Source organism: Protobothrops mucrosquamatus, unplaced genomic scaffold, assembly GCF_001527695.2.
Source record: "Protobothrops mucrosquamatus isolate PMUCROS unplaced genomic scaffold, P.Mucros_1.0 scaffold449, whole genome shotgun sequence".
Classification (NCBI taxonomy): domain Eukaryota; kingdom Metazoa; phylum Chordata; class Lepidosauria; order Squamata; family Viperidae; genus Protobothrops; species Protobothrops mucrosquamatus.
Window position 1 is genome coordinate 229,369 of NW_015386772.1, and position 16,383 is coordinate 245,751.

Here is a 16,383-nt window from a genome sequence, read left to right on the forward strand (position 1 = left end):
GTATAGGTGGTACCTCGCTCAGTACTAGTAAATGTGAGAGGGACCTCGGAGTCCTAGTGGACAATCACTTAAATATGAGCCAGCAGTGTGCTGCAGCTGCCAAAAAAGTCAACACAGTGCTAGGCTGCATTAACAGAGGGATAGAATCAAGATCACGTGAAGTGCTAATACCACTTTACAATGCCTTGGTAAGGCTACACTTGAAATACTGCATCCAGTTTTGGTCACCATAGTGTAAAAAAGATGTTGAGACTCTAGAAAGAGCACAGAGAAGAGCAACAAAGATGATTAGGGGACATAAAAAATGGTTACTGGAATTTGGTATGTCTAGTTTAATGAAGAGAAGGACTAGGGCTGACATGATCGCAGTGTTCCAATATCTTGGGCTGCCACAAAGAAGAGGGAGTCAAGCTATTCCCCAAAGCACCTGAAGGCAGGATAAGAAGCAATGGATTGAAACTAATCAAAGAGAGAAGCAACCCAGAATTAAGGAGAAATTTCCTGACAGTTAGAACAATTAATCAGTGGAACAGCCTGCCTCCAGAAGTTGTAAATGCTCCAACACTGGAAGTCTTTAAGAAGAGACTGGACAATCATTTGTCTGAAATGGTACAAGGTTTCCTGCCTAAGCAGGGGGTTGGACTCTGTTAATCTATTCTATTCTATTCTAGTTAAAGTTTATTATTATCATAGATAAGTAACATAAAATGAAGAAACAAAGTAAAAGGTAACATTCACAAATAAACAGTAAGCATGTCCATGATGTGGGAGATATGGGATAAATGTGTTTGTGTGTAGTTTTTATTTTTGGGGGAGTTATAGAATCTACATTGAGCAGCAGCAATAGCACAGAATTTAGATAGTTTTCCAGAGGTTCCACTTGCTTGTGTGGCCAAAATAATGTACTTCTGACCTACTGGAATATAGTACACAGAAGGTTTTGATTCATCATAGAATTCTTTTTTACCTTTTTTTTCAGCTGAATTAGAGAAACAGAAAGGTGTAGTGCGACCAAGCATGTCTCAGTGCTCTAGCCTGAAAAAAGAGTCCGGCAATGGAACGTTGAACCGGGCCTGCCTGGATGACAGCTATGCCACGGGGGAAGGCCTCAAAAGGAGCGCTCTTAGCAGCTCCCTTAGAGATCTTTCTGAAGCAGGTAAGCTTTGCATTTCTTCTCTCTTAGATTAATTTTGGAGTATTAGAAGGATGCGCCTGTGAACCTGAAAGTCTAGAAATCAATTTGGAAAAATTATATAGAAATTTATTTTCTATTTTTCGTTTGCATTCGAAAATATTAGATTGCTATAGGTGGTTTTTGTATACATATTTTTAAAGAGGAATAAATGGAAATATATATTTTTACAAGGAATAATTAGTTTTGCTTTTTATCTTCGCTTTCTTCTATTTATTAATTTCATTAGGAAAAAAAATCCACCCAAATCACTGTGTACTGGCTGCTGCTTATGCTTTTTGTGATTGTTTGTATCCATGTAGAATACTGATGAATGAAATTGAGTGAAGCCCTGCTAAATTTTATAGAGAAATACAGATCAGACATACCTGTGTGATTGATGCTACTTAATTATATTGCTCAGAAAACAATTCTAGATTTTGTCAAATGTGGCTTATGTTTATATTGTACTGCTGTTTACCAGTATGATGGCGGGGAACCATCATGGCAAAGTAGTTACTCCAGTTTTGCCTTACTGCTTTGTGGCTTAAAATGGATTGTGATAGCAGTTTAACATATATTGAAATATATATATGTTATATACCTGATTTTGGATTATATACATTTTCTATGAATGCAGGAATTAGATAAATACCTTTGTTATTATGTTTGGAAATCAGTGGTGCATTTTGCATGTCAAGCAGGACATTTCAGTCATGCGTGCATAATATTAGACACAGAATGATTCCTACTATTGCCACTAGTATTGCTCTGCGTTTTAACATCATGCACATCATCTTAAATTAAATATATCCGTTATAAATACATGATTTAATTAATATTTTCCTGTTACTTGTTTTCATTACTCGATAAAGTAATATGCAGCTCTTAAATATTGGATGTTCATTTTACAGATGTTTTGAATTTAATGTATGGTGAGAGGGATACAATCAATATTCTATTTATAAATCTTTAATATGCAGTATGAATCATTACATACAAACATTTATTTGCTCATTAGAATATATGCATATGTATTCTTTATCTTTGCAGGTTATATTCTGTTTCATAGTTTTTTATTCACTTTAAACAACTTAGAAGGAAATTTGGTGACCTTTATATTAATTTCACTGAAACAGATTTACTCAGTCTTTAAAAAGTACTTGTATGATTTGGATGAAATCTCAGTAATTGTTATGTAATTTCATTTAAGAATGGTTTCACTTTTGGCTTTTGCTTTTCACGTGAGAATGGCCACATTCATTTTTAGAAACAGGAATTTCACTGTTGTACTGATTATCTGAGAGGATTATGAATTAATATATTTCATCCTAATAGGAGCTTCTCATTTTCTTATTTCAAACATTATCATGTAGATAGTTTCATCTTGCCTCTTTACAATAAACAAGATGAATTTTTAAGGATCACAAAATAGTTAATATGCCTAGAGCACATGCCATCTGCTGGCATAGGCAATACTGACAGTTGTTCTCCAGAGCCGAACATAGATGTCAGGATGAAGGGCTTAAGTGATGAACATATTAATGTTTGCTGAACTTTAATATTTTTCAAGTTAATATTATAGAACTTTTATGTTTGGGCTTGTGCAGTGCAGTTAATTTGAAAATACAAATGGAGACAATTGGGACGTTAAACATAGATTATTTTAGCTGTTATCAAGAAAGAGAATCAGGCTTTTTCTGCAATAATAAAATGACTTTTGTGGTTATAGGAATGAGTTCAAGCATAAAAATCATTAGGAAATTTCACTGTTGCTAATTTGAATAAAAGAACTAAAATAATGAAATAAATTGTGAAGTAGATTGGTAAATGATTAAAGGCTTAAGAGACAATCCAGTTTCTAGATGGATCAGCTTCATTCCTGGAATCTTAATGCAGAAGGTGTGAATAACATCTAGAACAAAGGATTTTTTTATAGAGAGGTTTTAGAGAAAACTTGTCAAAATTATTCCCAAATGTTATGCTTGCCATGTTTGGTTATGCTAAGGATCTCAGCCCTAGCCCTAATCTTGGAGGTCACATATGGCGTCCTATTCATTTTCTGAGTTTACATACCTTTAATCTGTTTACCCCATCCAACCTCCAACAGCTGGCATGGTCTTCCTTGCTTCCCAGCACCTTGTTTGCAAGCTTTATCTCCAAAAAAGCTTGAAGGCTTTCACTGGGAAAGGTTGAATAGGGATTGTGAATATAAAGGCAGGCAGATACCACAATTTCTTCTTCTTGGGTCCACATAGAGCAAATCACCTGGTCAGGTCAGGTGAGAAAGGCTTCTAGAGCAGTGGTTCTCAACCTGTGGGTCGGGACCCCATTTGGGGTCGATCGACCATTTCACGGGAGTCGCCAAGCAAGGCTGTCCGCCATTTTTTTTCCGCCTTTTTTTTGTCCGCCATTTTTTTCCCCTTTTCCGGCGGGTGCCTTACCTCCCTTGGGCTGGGCCAGCTGGTGGTCGGCCTGCTCCGTCTCTGCCGCTTGCCAGCTACGCCTCGGCCGGCGCAGGGGGCAGAACCACGCATGCGTGGCGCTCCCGGGCAGGGAAAGTCCTCGACTTACGACCGGTTTAGTCCTCGACTTACGACCGGTTGGGGTCGCGGCATTAAAAAGGTTGAGAACCACTGTTCTAGAGAGTGAGCCAGCCTACCAGGCATCAGAAGCTAGAGGCTCTGATTGTCTGAATCAGAGGAGTGTCAGCCTTGCAAAGTAGTCCAGATGAGAAGCACATCCAGGAATACCAGCTCTTATTTTTGCATGTCTCAAAAGTACCCCTTCTGTCCCTCACTTTTACTTTTTCCAAAATTAGGGAGGGTCCCTTCTGGGTCACTTGTGCTACTCCTTTTCCTTCGGACTCAAATTTCATTTATCAGATGACTAGGCTGAGACTCTTCCTCCTGTCTCCCAAGATCATTCCCACATACTATTACAAGTTCTCACCGTCAGAGAGATGAGAGAGAGAGAGAGAAGGAGATTGCCATCACATGCTTCTTCCATTGTATGAGCTGTGGCTTCTAGCCGCAGCCTGAATGCTGGGAAACACAGAAGAAGCAACAGCAGCTCCCCTACTAACTTCAAGGGGAAAGTTGAAGTGAAGCCACAACAAGGCTTCCAGGGCTGGAGTTTGATTTTTCCAAATCAACAAATACTATTTAACGTTTATTTTAGAGAACTATAATAGCATGCGGTACAGAATTATTATAGTAACTATATCATACTTTAACTTCTCAACATGTAAGATGTTCTGGTGTCTTTAAATCCAATTGCTCTGAGCACTTAAGTTAGATTTCTGAGTATTCTCCAGTAAACATAGCCCTTAAATCCCATTTTATGTATTGACATGGGTATATAAAATCAATAATGTATTGATTGTTTGTTCTTTAGGCTGAAAGAAAATATATAATACAAAGTGCATCTTTTCAGTTGTCATATTCCTTGATAGCATATGATGTAATTTAGGAGCAAGTAATTACTAATATTGACATGAACTATGGGTATTAACTATGGGTATTAATTTAAGTATAAGTATATTTTTTAAATGTGGAAAAAGAAATTAGAAACACTGGATCACAGAAAGTAATTAACTGTGCCAAAATATCAGTTTTGGCACTGATTCTGCTACAAGAAAGGTAGATAACACACACACACAAACACACATGAGATGTATCAATCTTAAATTTAAATGCAGAAACTACTGCAGTATATTTGACAGATGACCATCTAATGTCTTTTTGGAGCCCTCCACTTATTTAAAGACCTGAAATTACCAATTTCTATATTTCTGGAAAATTCTTTGACTCACAGTAGTTGCTAAATTACTAGTAAAATTATGATTATTTTCATTTTTGTTGTTATTTAGGGTAACTCCCCAAAATATGTATGAAATAAAAGAAAGGAAAACTTAAAAATATTGAATTTACATAAAAATATATTTATTCTGAAATCTCCCCCTCTTTACTGAATACTTGCTTTGCTGAGTGAGATGGAAGGCATATAATTTAATATATAAATAAGTAATTTTTAACAATATTAAGGTGACTTTTTTAACTGCACTTTCCATAGACTATGTTTATATAAAGAGATTTGGGATTCCATGTAACAATGAAAATGTAAGATTTTTAAAATATAAATTAGAAATAGATTATTTCCCCTAGGAGATGGATTTGATAGTAACAGTACCCTTTATGAAACTGTTTAGGTATATTATAACAAATCATCTGATTTTCTGCTTTCTATTGCATAATGTGTTTAATATTTTATTTGTTCTTTGCCAGTCACATTAACTGTTTCTGAGCTTCTCAGGCAAAGGAATAATGAGAATTCCTTTTGGTTTTCCATCATAGTATAGGCTTTTTTGCCTGTTATAGTAATAAGTAATATCCCTCATACTATAAATATATTTTAGGTTACAAGCATCATATCTCTTCTTTCTGACTCCATTTTTCTTGCTTGCACTTGTGACCCGGAACATCACTATCCATGCACAAGAGGGCAAACTTGAAATGACCCTGTAGTTTGCTGAATTATCCAAAGGAAACGTTAGAATAAAAAAAAACCTCTAATGAAAACTGGATAAAGAAGGAGAATACAATTGATTAGTGTTTGCCAATGCTGGCAACATTAAAATGGCTTCAACTCCCAGAATTCTGAGGAAACTGGAAAAGGAGGGTTAGGGGGGATAAGTATTAAAAGGATATCAAGTTTCCTTCTGCATCAGTCATTTCTGATTGATACTGAAAAGTTATTTTAAAATGTCTTCAACAACAGACATTGCTTAAAAATCAAGGAATAAATCAAGGAGTTCGTGGAACTGGGACTGAGAACAGTTTTTACAGACATCCTCATAAAAATTGCAGATCCCAACCACCTCCAAATATCTCAGTGAGGAGTGAGCATGGCTAGTGACATAGAAAGCTGAACAACAATTGGAAGTGAGGTTGGACCGTAGAAAAAAGTGATTAAACTCCTGAAGCTTCTGTTCTGCAACATTTTATTTTACATTCTGAGTTGAATCTCATTAGTAGATCATTAGATTCAGTAAAGAGTTGAAAAATCTTTGCACAACTTATACTGGGATCGCAAATATTAATTTTTAACACGAGTGACCCTCTGTGAGATTAATCAAATTTTCCATCATCATACTTTTATCTCACCTTTATATTGTTTACTACATTAGCTATCATATAAAAAACTATATCATTAATAGAAGCTGAACCATGCCACCTTAAAATATTCCTGAACTAATTATAGAGGCATTGGTTTGGACTGACACTTTTTTTATCCTAAACACATTTTTTAAAAAAATCCTAAAAAAATATGAAAGTGCATTCAGTAATTATGTTATATTGTAAACTGCCCAGAGTCTTTGCATCAGTGAGATGGGTGGCATAAAAATTTAATAAATAAAATAAATAAATCTGATTTAGGACAGCATGTAACTTCATTCAGACTCACATAGCTTTAACTTTAGGATTTGTATGGGCTATGAAATAGGTCTTACAGTAACTATAATCTAGAATAGAGATTTTCTAAGGAGAGCCATGCCTATTTGAAAGAAACCCAATTTAACAAATATTTTATCAGGGTTGTGCAAATCTTTTGAAAGTGATACTTTGTGCCATGTGATTGTGCCTACAAAGGATGATTCCTAGATCCAGAAAGGCAGCTGTATCTTTCTCCGGGCTTACATGCCTGCTTCTTTCCTTTACTTATTACTTCGCTTCCCGGAAAAAGAAATATCTGCTTTAATTCTCTGAAGAAGACATTTTCATTGTATGAATTATCATGTGATATATAAAGCACTTCTTTGAAAGGCTTTGCACATTTGTAAGTAAAAATGTAATGATGAACACCATACTGTACTTGTTTTTAAAAAATCAGAAACTCATTACACAGAATAATACGGAATAGCTTATTATTGTGAAAAGTAACATTTGAGTGACAGATTTTTATTTTAAACCAATATTTTTAGCTGACTAATGATAAATTACATTCATCCTATTTATATAATATTCTATTTTACTTTTACCTTAAAATAATAAAGGGTATTGCATAGCATCTCAGAACTTAGGATCTTACTCTTTTTTTCTATTGAGATTCACTCAGTAGAATTTAGGATCTTACATTTTTTTTCTATTCTATTTTTTTCTATTTTTCTATTGAAACCTTTCTTCAGTATCATTGAATTTCACTATGCGTCAATTTCATTCTTGTGGAATTCACTGTGACATTTGTAATGTAAGAAGTGGAATGCTTCCTTCTTGTCCCTTTGAGTTTGACTTTCTGTGTTTTGTTAACTACTACATACAGAAGCAGATATTATATAACCACCTTACATTATTGTTTGGCTACTAGACCACGAGTAGGCAACCTTGGCTCTTTTATGACTCATGGACCTCAACTCTCAGAATTCCTGAGCCAGCCATTCTTGGAGTTGAAGTCCATGAATCATAAAAGAGCCAAGGTTGCCTACCCCTGTACTAGAAAATAACCATTGTAATGATTAGAATTGTCAAAAAGTCGTTAATTAATTGCCCTCACCCCCTTTTATTCTAAATCTTCATTCACATTTAATAAGGCAGGACCTCTTAAGACAGAAAATATATTTTCTCTCGAGGACAAAACAAGTAATGTTGAACATTTCTACTGAACAGCACTTTGGACTGTTGTTTATTTCCATGCTGTTTCCACAGTTGGCACATTCCCAAATCTAATAGTTAACTTGAGTCTTCCCACTTTAAATCTACCTCCTTTCGATTTAAATTTAGAGCCACTCTGAATCATTGAGAGTTGGATGGCATGCAAATTGAATAAGTTATCATTATTATGGTGTAATGTTACACTTCATATAAAGTAAAATTACCATAGAGGTGTCCTGGAATCTGTGTTTTTCCAGGGGAGAGTGGGTTCCCTTATGCTAGGAATTGGCACGCAACAAACTTTCAGTGTGAAGTATCTGATCCGAGCATCCATCTTTAAAAAACATTGTAAATCCATATAAATATATAAGCACTGCACAGTAAACAAACAAATCTGGACATATCATTGGATTAATTATTTTTGTATGTAAAATTACATTTAGTTTTCTTTGTTATGATTATATGAAATCTATTATTATCTTTCAGATAATTATCATGTAATAGTAGCAAATCTGTAAGTCAAAATGCAGTCACCATACTTGAAGATCTTGAGTGTGACTAAAAACATTTAAATAGATTTTGAGAAATGCATAGCCATTGTTTTTAAAAAATTTAAATCCTATCCAGTATGGCCATTTTATATAAACATTTACAGGATAGCACACACATACACAGATTATTGTTCATATGTATAATTATAAATATATATATATATATTAAAATGCCCAAATATGGATATCCACAAAAATACATATAAGACAAATTTATAAGGAAACTAGTAGCTTTAACTTCTAATTCTTCCATCATAAATCAGGAGCTATGTTCCGACTTGGTCATATTTAAAGCAGGTATCATTGAAATCCATGGAGTATAAAATTATTAATGATTAAATTAAGTACCATAGCTTCCAATAGGCTTACACTAAGTCTGGATTCAGCCTCATTAAAAGAAATAGAAATTTTCTCAGCGACTTCCAGGCAGTGTAAATTACATTCTTACCTGAGCACAAGGCCCACTGAAAAATAGAGAAATTGCTTTTGAGTCAGCGTGCGTAGAGTTTAATTTTAACTGTGTACTTCTATAACAATTCCTGGGCTATCACAACATGCAGAATTAATCTTTAGGCTGCCAGAAAAAAGTCCTGCGATGCGTTAGGGAAAGTGGCTATTGATTCCCCAGGTCTTGTCTTGGTCTCTAATCTATGGTATTGCATGTCCTGGGCAGGCAAGCGTGGGCGACGCAGCAGTGCAGGATCGCTAGACAGCAATATGGAAGTAAGTAGGAAGTTACTGATGTCTAGCTGGATGTGATGTGCATTTCAAACCTTTATTTTATATACATATTTTGCTCTTTTTTTCTTCTAACATACAACCTGCCTGCCTCAAATAAAATGCATGCCAAGGCTTTATAGTTTTAGCCTTTAAAAAACCAACACTATTTCTGGTCTGTTTAGATCATGCATCATTTTTTATTTCAGCTGCTGTTATCCCCTTCTGTTCCTGCAAGCATGACTAAATGAATATGATGTGCCCTTTTGCCACTGTCACTCTGGTCCCTGTGTAAAGGCCCGATGGTTCTTTGTTACACAGTGCACTTATTGTGCTATTCGTTATTTAACGCAAAGTATTGAATTCATGCTTAGTCATTCACATTGCTTACTTTCTAATTAAATTGTGAAATGTATGCAGTCGTGACATCATGGAATTGCATAGATAGGGCATGGGAAAAGAAAACAAATAAAACAGGTGAATTCAATGTGGATTTCATGAGATTTCATTCATCTTCAAACCATTTATATATTGTTCATGTCTTTGAATTCAGCCTGCAGATTTGTGTGTATGTGTGTGTGTGTGTGTGTGTATGTATGTACGTACGTATGTATGTATGTATGTTAAAACTGAATAGAGTGCAGTCCACATAATAGCACACAAAGCATTGGCAGTTAATTGTCTGTAAAGAAAACAAAAGCATCCAGAGACTAACAAGAAATTTGGATACCTAAAAGATAAATAGTTGAAAATACTAGACAGCACATTAACCTGCAAACAAATAGAAGCAATCTATTTGCAAGAAAATACTTATTTTCTACATTACAAAGAGCATCAGGCTATTTTAATTATAATTCTATTGAAAAATTTACCATGAAATCTGACTATTAATAACGTGTAACTGCCTTCAGGCTAATTCAACATAACTGTATATATTTTTGTCCTTGAAGAGAAAAATAAATAATATGACTATATTTTTAGTAGGGTAAAGAATGTAAAGCAAAATCAAACAGTTTGTGGTAACTGATTACTTTTTATGATTTAATAATTTCAGGGTTCTTTTTTTAAGAAAGCCACCAGTATTTGTTAATGGATCATACTTAGTATTTACCCACTTACAACTTGAAAAAAGAAATTGGCAGAAAAAGAAAGAGACAAACAGATTTCTCCTGCAGTTCATACAGCTATTTCTCCATATGAGCTTTTAAAGAAAACATGATGGTCATTGTGAACTTTTTCTTTTACACATATTTTTAAGATTTTTTTTAATTTTTATTTTCTATTAATTTCTTTTTAGGGGTCCATCATTAGCAGTCCTCATATGCGCCGAAGAGCTACATCAACCCGAGAGTGTCCATCTCGCCCTCACCAGACTATGCCTAATTCTTCCTCACTACTAGGGTCCTTATTTGGTAGTAAGCGAGGAAAGCCTTCCCAAGGCCATTCAGCATCCGGCCCACCACTGCCACCTCAGCACCCTCCCATAATGTCACACCCGCAGCACTCTCCACATCCTCCTGCCATGCACCACCCGGGTCCGGCTGAAGGGCAGACCCAGGCACAAGTGCACAGCCACCACTCTCAGTACTGCCATATGCAGAACCCACCTCCTTATCACCATCACCATCACTATCATCCGCCCCAGCACATCCAGCATCCGCACCAGTACCATCACGGGCCACACTCGCAGCATGTAGCTCATGCCCAGCATTCGTACCTGCCACATTCCCACACCCCATATTCCCACGCTCCCCATCCTCCCTTGCCCCCTCCTCATTTGGCACATCCTTCCCATCCTTCCCATCACCATGCACAGCCAATAGCCCCTTCTTCTTCAGCCAGCACGAAGCCCAAGCATAGCGGCATCAGCACAATAGTCTAGAAGCCAGCCAGCCACCCAGCCACAGCTGTAGCTCTAGGCCTAGATGTAAAGGCACTTACAGGAAACAGAAGCAGCCTATAATTCTGGTTATTTTTTTAATTTATTTTAAAAGATCCGAACCAGAAGCAACTTAATTGACTCCTTTGCCTTAAGGACTCAATGGATCAATGCATATTAACCTCACAGTGCTGGTCTTAACAGTTCGGTGGTGACCTTTTCCCTCCTTTTTCTCTAGTAGCCTTGAAAATATGCTGCTTGCTGAAAACGTTAAGCTACCTTTTTTCATCCGCATGACCATTTTTAACAAGTAATGAAAACATAACTTACTCAAAATAAAAGGAAAACTATGAAATAAAATTAATGTGGCATTCTTGCTCTTTAATTTACAATGGGCAAAAAATGTAGACCTCATATGGTTGATGAAAATACGTAAGTAAACTCTATGTAATATAAATATATAAATATAGACATATATATATATATATAGATATAGGTATATACAGAAAAAGAGAGAGAGAGAGAGACTGTATAGCTAACATTTATGCTTAGAACAAAGTTTTTTCAGTCCACAAGGTTAGCAATATATACTTTTCCATAATTTCCCTTACTGATAAAGGGCAGTAAAATAGATGAGTAGCAAATGGAAGTGTAGACCAAAAAACTAAGGAACAAATTCCAGGCATTTCAGTACTCATTGAGCAAGTTCTATGGACTTGAGAAAATAAAATCTTTAAGCAATCTTTGCAAAATGTGCCAAATAACATAGCATATAACTGTTGCAATCAAATATGCTTTGTACTCTATTAGTATAATATACTTATTCAGTATTATAACTGCTCTGCTATTTCAGGTAAGCAAACTAGTTAAGATGCAGTAACTATACAGTAGCAACATGAGACAACCTTTACTCTAGGTTTTCTCTACATTTTGGTTCCTCCAGTTCTTAGACACTTTAAAGGCTGTGATAACTGTGAACTTACATAGTTTACATTTCTTTTGTATTTGTGTATATTTTAATAAATACACATGAAGATTTACATAGATGGTATTTACATACGCTGCATGAACATTCATCTCAGACCCTGAAATAACCAACATCCATTCCTTTCGGCCGCATTGCCTCTTTACCATTTAATACTCAGTTTTTAATCAATAAAAACTTCAGACTTTTTTTTCCACATGAAAGCAATCAGAAACTTGAAAGTTTATTTTAGTATTGAGTATAGATTTTTATAACTGTAATTCCATGTAGCCATGTGCTGGCAGCAGGATTTTCTCACCATTTTTCTCATCACATTTGTTAGTTTTATCCAGCACTCAGCAGGCTGAGTCTCTGCTCGAACTGTCATAGTCCAGTTAGTCCAAGACATCTTGTAAAATCCAACTGTGCTGTTGTTGCTTATGTGTTGTACTGAGTCATTTGCAAGACCATATATTTCTTTGTAAGCCTAAATCCTAATTTTTTTTTTTAAATAAAATAAAATCATACACGGAGCATACTTTGTAGTTTCAGCATTTTGAGCCACCTCAGTCACGACTTTACATCTAAAAGACAGAAACAAAAGGAACCGCAGAGCTGCACCAGCAGAATTCTGAATGTTGATTTAAAAGAAGAGGAGGAAAAATGTTCCAGTGAGAGATGGGTAAAGCCAAACAAAAACTGATTATTGCTTCTATGCTGGTGATTTCTGATCTCCAGTTTTCTTCCCTCATTTTCTAATATATGGATTATATGGAGTACCAGCAAAAATAAGCTCAGTAGTTTCGTTAACTTTCATTCAGCAGAAACAACCACTTACAATTTGTTTAAATTTGACAATTATTTCGTATGCAATACACGACACCTTTTCCTGTCCTTGGTTTTCCCTCCATCTAATTTAACTTCATAGGAAATTTTAATAAAAATAATGTTATTATCCAAGCTGTCCTAGATTGTGCAGATTACTTGAGAGGGAACATCACAACCCAAGGATCTCTTCACATTTAAATTTGGGTTTTCTTCTAATAAGGAATAATACAACTGTATGCATGTCATCTAATGTTAGTAGTATTGAGGCTACACTCTCCATAACGTATATTTGCAAAGTATTTCAGTGTTACTGTTGATATTAGTTGAAGTAAAATGTTAACATATTTAAATATGTCAGCTTTTCTTCAAACCTTTGTACCAATAGTAAGTTGAATTGTAACTTATAAGTTGTTCCAGAAAAGATATGATAGGGCATTTTTTCCTTTGTGTTGCTCATTGTATAATTTGCATATATCAAAAGCAATGGACTGGATAGTCATTATTTTACATTTCAAGCATTAATATCTGTATTATCTATTTGCATATTTTAAAAATGCTATCCATCTTTTATACTCATTGTTTTGATATTCCAGGAAATCAATGAAAGATTTTAGGTTTCTAGATTCATATGCATTTAGTTAGATGCAGGTTTTATCTTTTATAATTATACAGAAAAAATAATCATCACAAATTTTGATGATTAACAAATATAAAAAATATTCAATACATCCATTCAATCAATACGTTATTGCATAAAAATCCAGTGTTATTGCCATTTAGACAAACCATCCAAGGAAGGGAAATACCTCTAGGTTTAAAAGTTTAAAAAAAACAACTTCTCCTTGTTTTGCAAAACAAAAGTAATCATTATTACAATTTATATGCTACTGAAGAAAATAGATTTAATTTTTAAAAGGTAGATATTGGAAAGTATTAATTATGTTTTCCTTATTGATTAAAAACAGTGTAAAGCACTACTGAACCACATCTTTTTCTCTCAGTGAAAACTGTAAGAAAAATGGACCTTGTAAAAATATCTTTTCTGGGACAACCATTAATTATATATTTCTTTTAATTAAGAATGAAATGTAAATCAATGTAAAGAAAACCAAAGTTATCCTATTATGATGTAAATGTCTTGTATTGCTAAAAGTCTTAAAAAGCATAACTTGTAGGATGATTTTCCATCAAGCACTGCATGCAGCTGAAACCTCGTTTCTTGGTTTTTAAATGAGCTGAAAAGCAGTCAGCAGCTACTTAACAATGACACTTTACATGTTGACTTGCTGTTTCATATACAGCTGTGCATTTTCTGCAATTAAGCATGAGTTTTGCTGTTTCCATTGTAAAATATCATCACATCTTGCCTGCAAAAAAACGTGTGTACATACAAAGAAAAAATGACCAATCATAAGATAACAATTTTGAAGGAGGGAAAAAGGGGAGTGGAAACAGGACCAAGTAGGAAGAATAATTAATTCTCTAAACTGTATATAGTGTGTAAATTAGTATTAATATAAGTCTGCAGTCACTTTACAGGTTACAATACAGTACCTGTCTCTGCTAGGAACTAAATCCCAGCTTTGAATAGTATTAAACTGTTAGAATTAGATTGAATGCAGACTGTTAAAAGACTTCAGGAAACATCATGCTCACGAGAAGCTTCTGTAAAGGGAGATTCAAGAGATTTTGTAACTGTTGGAAAGGAAAGAGTGCTTTCATTTTAATATGCATTTGTTTGTAAGTAGTATCAGACTTTATTGTTGTTAAACTATAACTGTGATTATGTGGGAAATCAAATAAATCACTTTGAACTCACCCAGTTTCTCATTCTTTGTAGAACATATATTTTTTCATATTAATTGAATAAAATTATTTATGCCACTTTAATTCTTGGATATCTCATTTTGCATTGTTTTAAGGAGAAATACTACATTCAAAATAAGGAAAGACGGATTACTGCATTTATTTATTCATTTCAGATAATGGATCTGCAGTGTACATTGTATTATTGGTAGTCATTATGCAATGCTCACTATATATCGTCTGCTTCACATCAACTACTGTACTGTTCCTTTATAATCATCATAAGAAATATTAGTAATGATAATATTAATGATACAAGGAACAAAAAAAACCTATAGGCTTGATTTTGACTACTCAAGAGCCAGCTAGTTGAACTAGTGAATAGAACTGAAAAAGATTTGCCAGATTTGAAAAATGATCAAATGATTCAAAGTGCAGAGTGTGTGAAGGAGACAAAGAAATAATAGATAATACATTCATTCAGCTCATGCAAGATTACACCAACTGAAGTATACATGACATAACATAGTTGCCAAAATGATTCACTGAAGCAATATTACTAGAACATGTGCCAGTAATGAAAAATTGGTGGGAACATATAGTTGAAAAAATAGTCAAAAATGAGTGAAAATGTGGGATTTTCAAATCAGACTGATAAAGTCTTGGCTCATAACACACCAAATTGCCCACTTTCTTCTTTTCAACTTTGAATGAATAGAAGAAAGTGTAGGCACAGTAGAGTAGAAGACAAAGAATTGGAGAATATCACAAAGTATCAAGATCTGAAAATCAAAGTTGAAAGATTATGGCATAAACTGGCTGTGGTGATCCCAATGGTTATTGTATTTATAATGTCTGCATATAAATAGGATAAATATTTCAAGGATAAGATTTTCTATAAAGTAGAATATTTGTAGCTCAGGGTTGAAATGAGGAGCCTTTGGTTGCTCTCTGAGCTTGGATGTTTTCTAGCAGACATTTCATTACCCAAACATGGTAACATCATCAGCGCTAGTGATAATAGCACTGATGATGTTACCTAGTTTGGGTAATGAAACATCTGCAAGAAAACAACCAAGCTCAAGAGAGCCACCAAAGGCCCCTCATAAGATTATCTGCCCCTTTTATCTGCACTCCCAAATAATTTACCATTCCTTCCTGTGCAAAATACTAAGATTTATGTTATCTTCATTATTTTTCCAAGTTATTAAAAAGCATACATCACATTGGAGGACATATATTCATTTTGGAAACAATACAAGGGGGGACAGTCACTGACTCAAAAGTATTGAACCTTGTTAAGAAAATCACAGGAAATCAATTAAGATGCAGGTTTTGCTTGGGCAACATATATATTATAATGGTATTATTTAATCCAGTTTCTGAGTAACTACAGACTGTTTCACATCAGCTCCATAAATCAGTGTTTCTCAACCTTGACAATTTTAAGGCATGTGGACTTCAACTCCCAGAATTCCACAGCCAGCATTGCTGGCTGTGGAATTCTGGGAGTTGAAGTCCACATGCCTTAAAATTGTCAAGGTTGAGAAACACTGCCATAAATAAATTGTGTTGCATATTCATATTAGAGGCTTTTCACAAAAAATCTCAACTTCAATTTCTATTCACTATTGCAAAGATAGGCTAATAAACTGGTGTTCCATTGCACCCAGAGAGATGTGGGAAACAAAAAACTAAGTTAAAAAATAGTCTCTAGAAAAGGCATAAGAAGTTCGGCAAGGGAGAACAGCCCATGAATCTGAATGATATTACTTCCCCTCTGCTTGTGTTTTGCTTTCATTTTGAAAGGTGCTTCT

At 34.7% G+C, this 16,383-nt stretch overlaps 1 protein-coding gene across 1 annotated transcript in view; it reads left to right on the forward strand.

The window, feature by feature from the left end:
• IQSEC1 (IQ motif and Sec7 domain 1) overlaps positions 1-10,976 on the forward strand; it is a 45,322-nt gene extending 34,346 nt beyond the window's left edge. Inside the window, exons 11-13 of the mRNA XM_015816421.1 lie at positions 980-1,156; positions 9,046-9,095; positions 10,387-10,976. Of these exons, the coding sequence (XP_015671907.1) occupies positions 980-1,156; positions 9,046-9,095; positions 10,387-10,971 (812 nt within the window). The 3' untranslated portion in view covers positions 10,972-10,976. The remainder of the gene's footprint in view (positions 1-979; positions 1,157-9,045; positions 9,096-10,386) is intronic.
• The last annotated feature ends 5,407 nt before the right edge of the window (positions 10,977-16,383 follow it).